Below are 9,903 nucleotides of genomic sequence, written 5' to 3' on the forward strand. Positions count from 1 at the left end.
AAGGACAACTTTTTAAAGAGTAAGATCACCGTTTGAAATTACTGAATGCGACTACCTTTAAGGAAGGGATTAATAAAGTTCATCTTTATCTTCTTGTTCTTGAAATCACACTTGATAATCAACAATCTGTTGCTGTAACTGAATCCAGCTACTAGTTAGCATTTAAAACCAACTACAGAGCCAAGAGCAAGATATTTAGAACCCATAGTAGACAAATATTTCCTGACTTTCTCTCATTCTTCTGTCACTAAAGAGCTTTCCACTTCTGCACTGTTTTCTACACAAGCAAAAGTGTACTATGTGATCATGGCAGTTGAGCGAGCTGAGAAATTTCGGGCAAAGTTCTCGCTACAAGTATAACCACCTGTAGATGTCAGCCAGAGAAGTATAAGCAAGAAACAGACAGCAGGCAAAGATCTTTATTTGTAAGAGGCAAGGAGGGAAATAAAAAGGATTATCAACTCAAAGCACTGCTAACTAAGCATGATATGCTGTATAAGGGTCAACATTCCCTAAGAAGATCTGTTTTTTTCAAGCCAAGACTCACTGTACTGCCAACCCAGTGGAGAACCAGGATGGCTCACCCCTGTAGCAAGCAGCCAGATCAGCTTTTAGAGAATGTAAGCCATTAAGATTACTGCTAGAATAGTACACACTGCCTACCCAAGTACAACCTCATACTGAATCTATTCAAAAACAGCACAGATCTTGCACATACTGACTGATTCTGGTACCAAAGCACTCCTTCAGGTTAAAGTCCCTGTCCCAAAATCAAAGTTGATTTTTCCTGAAGAGAAGTCCAAGATAAGTTGTAGTCTAGGTGTTCTCTGACCAGAGATGCGACATACTGACAGACTTTCCACAAAGTACACAACATTTTTATGCATTGCCTCATGGAGTCAGTGTTACTGCAGCCATTGGTGTATTCCCAACTTATTGTAACTCTTGAATTTACCCTGACAAAAATATCATTCCTTGAGATGAGTACCTAAATGCAGCTTTGTGGAAAAACTGGTAAGCTGACAGTGTTTCCTTGTCTTTCACAATACTCTGTCAACACTAAGAAAGACAAGTGTTAAATTACTCCAAGGCTTTTTAAAGTTTTTATTTTCACTTCATATATACATAAAACCTGATATTTTATATATTTAAGATCACTAAACAAAATGTGACTAGCAACATGAATATATATTACATTTAGCTCCAGGTATCTGCTTAGATGTCCAACATTTCTTACATCTAAGGCACTTTAATTCTTAAAGAGTATTTCCTCCATATGGGTAACTAAAATTATAAAATTAAAAAAGAGGACTAAAAAAATCCAGACAAGGCAATACGTACTTGTGTCATTAAAAGGTACTTTTTCACTGATTATGCATAGAGATTCTTCCAGTCTACTGCCCAAAGCTGCTTGAAGATTCTTTAACTGTTGCTGACTAAATAAACAAGAAAGCACACATTCAATGTAAACCTTTGAAATTTGATCTGTATCACCATCACCTTAGCTCACCCTAAGCAACCCTTGGGTGTACAGGTATCTGTCTTTCTAGATGTTAGGATTAATCCTATTCTGTCTTCTTTCTCCTGTGTCATATTTAAACTACAACAACATATTTTAGTCACTAACAAATGCATTGAAAGATGCAAGAAAATGTTGTAAATCTTAAGTTCCATTCTCAATTAGCTCAAACTCAAATTGGTTTCCAAACTCAATTTCCTTTATTTTTTACATCATTTTTACAGTTCGATATTTAGAGTATAAGCTATAAGAAAAATATTCTTTTCTACTGGAATTTGAATGGAAATGCAAGAGGGCCTTTATGCTAGTTACTTTATATGGTGTTTTGTACTGAGTTGCTGGTAATTAATTAAGTTGTCACATCATAACTAGAAACATCTCAAAAAACATTCAAAGTCCTGTATATTACGCATTGTTACGATACCACCTGTTCACACAAGGTTTGGCAGTTGTTTCTGACACGTTCTTAAGTTATTTTTTACTTCACTGTGCTTCACTTACATCGGATTACATACACAGATGTGAATCTGAATTATTACTGTTCATCTGCATATTAAAGATAGTAGTAGTAAAATATTCCAGCACTTTGTTTTTTTAATTTATACTGCTTACTGATTTTCAGACCAAATTTCACACCTTACCCAACTGTAGCCCTCAAAATCTTCACTGTTTTGTTTCTAGTTTGACATCTAGAACTCCTGCACACATACTGGAGGGTGGGAGGAAGGTGTCAAAGTGATAGCTCTTTATTTTTTCCTCTTAAAAAAAAAAAAGCATTCAAATACATGGAATTTAATCAGGACTGACAGGGAAGAAAAATCCAAATAGACAAGTATGATATTAAGTAACTGCCCAATAAATAGCTCACACACACAAATGAAGATTTTTCTTCAAGAGCAGCCCCAAAATCGCATAAACTGTACAGCATAAACTGCAGTAGAATAGAGCATGATAGAAAAACTCAAGATAAGTTGCAGTACGTACTTTTTCCCTTTAGTACTATAAAGGAATGGATAATAATTTGATATATTTTGTTTTACGTTCTATTTATATTTTCAAGGCATGCTTGCTGTCAAGTCTTGTATGCCCTTCACAGAATCATTCAAGTTGGAAAAGACCTCTAAGAACATCTAGTCCAACCCTTGCTTTCTAGAATAAAGCTTGGATTTAAAAGGCAAATGGATTCCTTCTGCCAAAAAGCTTGGGAAAACAGAAGAACAGTACTTTCATAAAAACATCTTCTGTCTAGTGTTCATTATATCTTAATTTTAAACATCAAAAATCCATAAGTGTCAGGCTTTGTTTTTAAAAAGCCTCCCTTCTTAAATGGTAGGGACACTTTCTTACAATGACAGTAATTTTGCAGTCATCATAGAACATGACAGACGTGTTTTAAATTAAATAGCAGCAGATTAAGACTACGTTTTCTTGAACACCACAAAAAAGCAAGTAACAGCAAAATATAGCTTTCACCCTCTTTTACAAGTCACATTCTCAGTGAAATTCTGATCCTTATTAGAGTCGAGTTAATGAATTCAAGTATTCTTCAAGAGTACCATTTGAAAGAAGGAACTTTTCATCTGACCATTTATTGTGCATTTATCCTTAACATCAAAGATCTGTACTGCAATCTTTTTTTAAAAAGCACCTTAAAGACCTTCAGAGAAGTACACCTCAACTTGATTTGGCCCATGGTCCTCAGCTTCTTCAGTTTTCTACAACTTGTCTTCAAAACAGTGAAAGTATTCCACAACTAACAATGGAATCCTTGAGCAAAAAGCTTTAAATATTCTAGCTAAGTGTTTTATCTACAAATACCAGTAGCAAAAGCTATTGCTGAAAAGGCACTGGGGGAGGTGGGAAGAGAGAGAGGATTCTTGAAACTTCAGTTGATTGTCTTGGCTTAACTTCACTAAGTCCCATCCAATCCACTCCCTGCCCTCCCCCCACCTCACCTGTCATTTTTGCTAACTCTGTTCCATAGAGTTGAGTGATTTCTTTACATTTTATAATGTTCCATGACAAAGAAATTTTTCAAATCATTCATCAGCTTCACGGCTACCTAAAATAGCTTGGCAGATAAAACTGCTCTTTGTAAGTGCTGACTCTGGAACAGATTGTCTAGTTACATACTCAGCAGAAGAAAAATGGGTCAGACCTACATGGTGCTGATGTTAATGTGCTATTGCCCCATATTTTGAGTTTTATCATTAAAAAAAAACAAACAAACATTATTACTCTTTAAAAGTAATCCAGCAGTCATTTCTTTAAAGCAAAATTTCATTATAGTAAATTAAAACACTTACCATTCTTCAGTTCGAAGCCTACAGTCCTTAGCTTCTCTTTCTAGTGTCTGAGACTTGATCTTTATGCAAGAAGATAATCTCACAATGTAAATAGTGACACAGGAAAACATTTCATTTCAAAACTTTTTAAACTTGTCAAGTAACAGAAAAGCTCCTTACTTCCAATTTAGCTTTATCATTCTGCAGCTTTTCTATAGTATCGGTGTATTTCCTTGTTAAACTGTCCACCACAGCCTGATGCTGGGCAGCATCAGTTTCCAAAACTTCAAGTCTAGTTCTTAGTTCTGCTTCTAAGCGTTTGTGCTGCTCATCTGCTTCAAAGAACTAAAATAAGAAAAGCAATCTCATATTAAAAACGTTTCATTTTACTACAGAACCTAGTCCTATGAATTACACTAATGTAATTAGCCAGTCAAGGTTCAAAACACATACATACTAATTCTCAGACAAGCAGAAACTTTATACTGTTATTTACAGGAAAAAAAAAAAAGAGTTTCAGAAACAAAGTACTTTGTGTTTATTACAGACCTGTAATATCAAATACTTAAAATATTAATGGCGTAATTTGGGGAAATTAAACATGAACCACAAGGCTTTTTGTTGAAGCTTTCCAAATCAAAGTGAAGTACGTTCTTGACTTGATTACGGCAATTTGCAGAAAACATTTTAAAACTTTAAAGCAACTCTGAAACGGTTAGTGAACTAAAAAGCTTACAACACAGTACCAAGCATGACTAATTTAAGTGGATTAGCTGTCACAAAAAGCTAAGTTCTTAAGTGAGAAAAATGTGTAAAATATATTATATTTAATACACTGTCATAAGAATATGAAGTCAGGATACTTTCTCATTTTGCAGGTGAACATACTTGTATACAATACTGGCTGATCTAATCTGCTATTCTGCATGTAATTAAACCTCTAAACCCACTAGTATTCAGGTGCATTTTTTTCATCTTACTCTGTCCGACTAGTTTTCTCAAGTAGCAAAAAAAGACTAAAAGCTTTTACTCACAAGTATATGCAATCGTTCATTCTCTTCTATCTTTTTCTGAAGATCTTCATTGAAGACGCTTTTCTGCTCTTGACTCAACTGAGATGAAGATTCTGCACTTTTCTAAAAAAGAAAAAAAAAAGCAGCTACATGCATTATCCCCCAGTGTGTGGGGGCATCCTAAAACCCAACCCCAAGTGTATGAAAACACTTCCTGATCACCAATTCCCAATAGAGGCACGTTAAAATGTATCTTAAACTGAAATATCTAAAGATACATGTATTGAGGACAGCATTAGCTTCAAAGCAGCACTTTTTCCTTTGCACTGTTATTGTACAGTGGTAGAACATGATTTAGTAAGGGCTAAGGAAGCCTCTACTCAGACTTCACATTCACACACACAGAATGGTTTGTATGGGCACATTCCCATTTGACGTTATTTGAGTCTTTCATGATTCCAAGCAGTTGGCAGTGTTAACCCCTGCACACGAAGGCATATGCAGGTCTTGGAACCAAATAAAAGCTTCATCGTCCCCCATCAAGTGTCTGTGTGTAAGGTGGTATGTTCACACTAGGGATAATCACAAGAAGCATTCTACAGCCTGCCACTGGATAATGCCAAGCAGCATTGGAGAACACAACACCTATGAACTAGAACACCTGAAATATTGTGGTACATGTCCCTCCTTCTAAAAGGACTGTGATCTGATGCAGATCATCCAGCAGAAACTTAAATTCAGTAATTCTATATGTGATCTATTTGGTCTCCTGATGGCAAGTCTTGTTAAGTACAGCGTACTAATTCAATGTCATACTATATTCAACAGAATGTACTCAATGAGGCCCTACAGCTAAAACTAAACAGAGCATATCTAAAAGGTAACACAAACACATCTTAAAATAATAGAAAGCTATGCATTCTAACAGTTGAACATGAAAGAAAAGTCAGAGGCAATGGTTTGAAAGCCTGCTCAAGCCAGGCTGAGGTCCTTCAAAACTTGAAAACCCATTTAGTGAAGCTGTGAATTATGTAAAATGAAATAAAAGGACAGAATGGCCAAAATGCATTTTGAAGAAAAATCTGTGGGTTTTTGTTTGTTTGTTTTTTAAGTTTTGGCAAAAACCATTCATCTAAAGACTTGATGCAACATTAACTGCTGCTAGAAAACAGTATAAAATGCTGACAAGTGAGAAACAGACATCTGCTAAGCAAATAGTTTTCCTTTAGCATATACCTTGTTCTTCTTCCCTCTGGCTTCACTTAATGCAAGTTCATCCTGAAGTAACTCCACCCGCTTGGCAAGTTGCTGATTTCGAAAGGTCAAGCTGTCCATTTCTTGTTGCAGTTTTCTCAGTGATTGATCCTTCAATTTCAGTTGCTCCTGAGTGACCAAAAAATTAGATTTTAAAAGCTATCACATTTACTTTCATACATGCTTTTTATTAAAAGTGTCATAAGCACTCATTAAAAATTTGCTTTCTTCAATTCTTTATGCCTCATCAGTGTCCAAATACTGTTTATAAACTGAAAAAAAAAAAAAAAACAGAAGAATTAAGAAGCGACTTTCTACTTTTACAAAGTGAGCACCTACAGAGAACAATCAACACAGTAGTTGCAGAACAGAAATTCTTAACTGAATCAATTTCCTTCTTCATTCTTCTAATCACAACACTGAGTTAAAAAGCCTTCCATTTACCTATTTTGTCACAGTTTAATACATCTGACATGAGCATTTTCTGGGGATTACCTTCAGAGCAGCAGAGTTTGCTTGCTCATCTACAACCCCTTTTTTCAGTACTTGGTTCTGAGCTCGAAGCTGAAAAAAAAAAGATGACATAACTATGCAAGAATAACAAAAGCAATTCACTAGAAAGTGCTGAAGACTTTGTATACATTCATGACAGCAAGAGATGTGCATTGCTTCTTACAGAATTCTGTTCAAGTAGGCAGTTAGCAGGTTGAAAAAAGTATTTGTTTCATATCCTGAACTGCCAAGAAACAAGACATTATTTAACCAGCTGAACTTCTTGGGTCAAGTAAAATTTAACTCTCAGTAACTATTTTGAAAATGAACAACTCAAATACAGTTAAGGTTTTAAGAACCGTGAACAATTACAGAAAAGTCACAACTTCTTGCTCAGATACGTTGCTGCTTCTGCCTCTTCCCTGTTCTCCCCAGAACTGTTCGTGACTGGCACTAGAACATAAGCAAAGTTCATAATGAAGTCAAAATTTGTTTTAATTCAAGAAGAGCATAACTTTACTCTAAGGAAGAATACCTATTACCAGAAGCAGCAGATAATCCTGACAACGCCTTGACAGACGCCCTGGGAAAGCATCTAAGAAGCATACAAGGTACAGCCCTCTCCGACTTACTTATGAAGTTCACAAATCTGAGCTAAAAATCACCAAGGTGAAAAGTGCCAGTCAGGACACCTGTTTGCCAGTCACTTCATAGAGCACCTCTACTCTGCAGCACTAAGGCTACCAGCAGCCCCATCCTTCCATTTCTTGATCGCTGCTTGAGTCCCGGTTTCTGCAGTGGTAGTCTATTCATTTAACATGTTTGAGTCCAGCCGTTGCAGATACAAATTAAAGGGGCAGAAGCATTAAAAGCAAGATTCAATGTAACACAGCAACAGCTAACCTTTATCAGTGTGATATTTCAATATATTTCAAAAGGTCAAAAGTCACCTGGCATCACTAAACATCGGCTTTTGCCCTGCAGTATTCCCATTGTGCTGCTCAGGCATCATGAAGGCAAGAGAAGAAATTTTCAAGAGCACCACAGATTTCCAAGTATGGGCTGTCCCCAACAAGAAGCAGCGCAGCAACTTTCTGTTCCTTTTATCCACCACAGCTATTAACACAGGAACACGTCAGGTGCAGTGATAGAACAGAATAAACTAACTCAATCGTGCTGCACCAAGATATCCAAGCTGAAGCATGATGCACAAGGTGAAAGAGTGTTTTGATTACTGCTTCCATCAGAGCTGTGTGGAAGAGCAAGAAGCTCTAACTAAAAGGGAAGAAAAGTTTCTGAGAAAAAAAAACAAACCCTTCTGGGGTGCTCTGAACCAAGAAGGGAAGTGATCCTTTGCCAGGTACTTTCCTTGTTGCTTCCTGAATCTATCGAGCGCTTCTCTGCCCCGTTCCCTGGCTTCCATAGCATCATTAGTGAACAAAGTGAGCACTGGTGAGCCAAGAGCTTGATAGGCGCACTCTCCTTTTCCACCTGCACACAATCACCAGCCCATTCAACAACTGATTAGTTGCATGAAAGTGTTATCGGACAAGGTGGTCCCACAACGTCCTGGGGCTGCTCCACAAGCAACAGGACGAGACCAAAAAATAGCTTCTATAAAAAAAACAACGAAACATTGCAAGCTGACAGCTGCAAAACGAAGCTCAGAGAACGCTTCTGCACAGCGTGATAACAAAAGAGAGGCCCTGGCAGCTGGAGCATTTCGAAGATATAACAAAAGGTGCAGGTTTCGCAGTGCCGTACAGGAACCAAGCAGACAAGCCCTCAGCCCCCTTATCAGACCACAGCACCGCTTTGCACGTATCAGAAGGAAAAGCACGGCGCTGTGGGACAGGAACCTCCGCACCCCGCGGCTGCGGCACCGCCTCGCCCCCCCCGGCCCGGCCCGGCCCGGCCCCGGCACCTTGGAGTACTCCTGCGCCAGCTTCTGGTACTTCCCCGGCAGCTCCGCCGCCGCCGCCGCCGCCATGGCCCCGCCGGAGGAAGGCCGGGCGGGCGGGCGCGCTTCCGGGTTGAGCGTAATGACGTCAGCACGCCGCCCCCTTACAGCCGCGGGAAAGGAGGGGGGGCCGGGGAGGGGCTTCGGCCGGCGGCGCCGCCATCTCGACGCAACTTCCAAGATGGCGGCACGGGGAAGACTGGCGCGGTTGGCATGGCAACAAGTGACGCGCCCCGCGCGGGCTCGTCGCTACGGGGCGCCGCGGCGGACAAAAAGGTGCAGCGCGGAGCTGCGACGCCACCGGGCGGGAAGGCGCCAGGGGGCGCGGGCGCCATTTTGGGGCAGCCGTTAGGGCGCTGAGGCGGGTGTGTGCCGCCTCCGCTGGCTGCGGGGCCCTTTGTTCCGCAGCCTCCCTGCAGCTTCCCCACTAGTGCACTAATCATCTCCTATCTTCTTCATCCCGTACATTTCCTGTACAATAAAATGTGTATGCACCATAAGCACCTATCCAGCAGAATCTGAAGACACTGTAGTCACTGTATTTGGTTGTGGCATACCCATCCAATAAAGATTTCTTTTTATTTATTTTTTTAAACGATTGAGATCAGGTGTCTGAAGAAAAAAAACAATAAGGCAAAACCTTAATGATATTTAAGCAGCATATGCTGAGCATCAGGTGATCTGTAGGTTAAAGGCTTCCTACGTAGTCTAGTATAGACATGTAAAAGCAAATTATAATTTTTGTTTACTTTCAATGGTATCTATGGTATCTTTTTTAAAATTTTTTCCTGCTGAATTCTAACACGTCTTCATAGTCTTTCCTCAGTTGTAGGTAGTGCGAGGGATGCTAAATCATTGTTTTTTCACCTCCTTTTCTGCTTCCCTGAAGTAAGAAGTAGTGACCTACAATGGAAGCTAATCCTTTGTCTTGTAGCTCTGATGGTGTTTGCTATTACTTTGCTTGTCATGGTAGCGGAGGTGGCAAACACAAATAGGACGTGACAGGAAGATTAGCAAATACGTTTGTATCTCCAGAGGAATTCTTATGTTGGAGGATATGTCACTGACCCATATTGCCAGGAACAGAGACTGCACATTTTTACAAAGTCTAAAAGGGGGCAAAAGCAAAGTACATGTTATCGCTATTCGTCCAAATGATCTTGATGCTGTTCTGCGTGACCAGATGATCTTACATAGCTATACTGGAATAAGGAGGCTCTAACAGCAGAGCCATGATAGACTATTCCTTCTACTCCGTTTTGAGTAGTACTCCCTACAGAAGTTCCTAAGAAAGTATTTGGAAGTACACTGCAATTGCTGTTCAGCATACTGGGGTTAATAATAGCCCACCTCACATTGTATGTCTTCACATGTCAGCGT

At 39.3% G+C, this 9,903-nt stretch overlaps 1 protein-coding gene across 2 annotated transcripts in view; it reads right to left on the minus strand.

The window, feature by feature from the left end:
- The window catches only part of PPP1R21 (protein phosphatase 1 regulatory subunit 21), a 28,269-nt gene extending 19,624 nt beyond the window's left edge, over positions 1 to 8,645 (minus strand). The window contains exons 1-7 of one of the 2 annotated variants that reach the window (XM_068675846.1): positions 8,488 to 8,645; positions 6,567 to 6,635; positions 6,054 to 6,200; positions 4,839 to 4,940; positions 3,985 to 4,149; positions 3,826 to 3,884; positions 1,342 to 1,436 (exon numbers count right to left, since the gene is read on the minus strand). In XM_068675846.1, coding sequence (XP_068531947.1) covers positions 1,342 to 1,436; positions 3,826 to 3,884; positions 3,985 to 4,149; positions 4,839 to 4,940; positions 6,054 to 6,200; positions 6,567 to 6,635; positions 8,488 to 8,553 — 703 coding nt within the window. In that variant the 5' untranslated portion in view covers positions 8,554 to 8,645. Of the gene's footprint in view, positions 1 to 1,341; positions 1,437 to 3,825; positions 3,885 to 3,984; positions 4,150 to 4,838; positions 4,941 to 6,053; positions 6,201 to 6,566; positions 6,636 to 6,935; positions 8,398 to 8,487 lie in introns of those variants that run through there. The other variant, XM_068675847.1, reaches the window with a different exon arrangement.
- Positions 8,646 to 9,903: the final 1,258 nt, after the last annotated feature.

The sequence above is a fragment of the Anas acuta genome, chromosome 3, assembly GCF_963932015.1.
Source record: "Anas acuta chromosome 3, bAnaAcu1.1, whole genome shotgun sequence".
NCBI classification, from domain to species: Eukaryota; Metazoa; Chordata; class Aves; order Anseriformes; family Anatidae; genus Anas; species Anas acuta.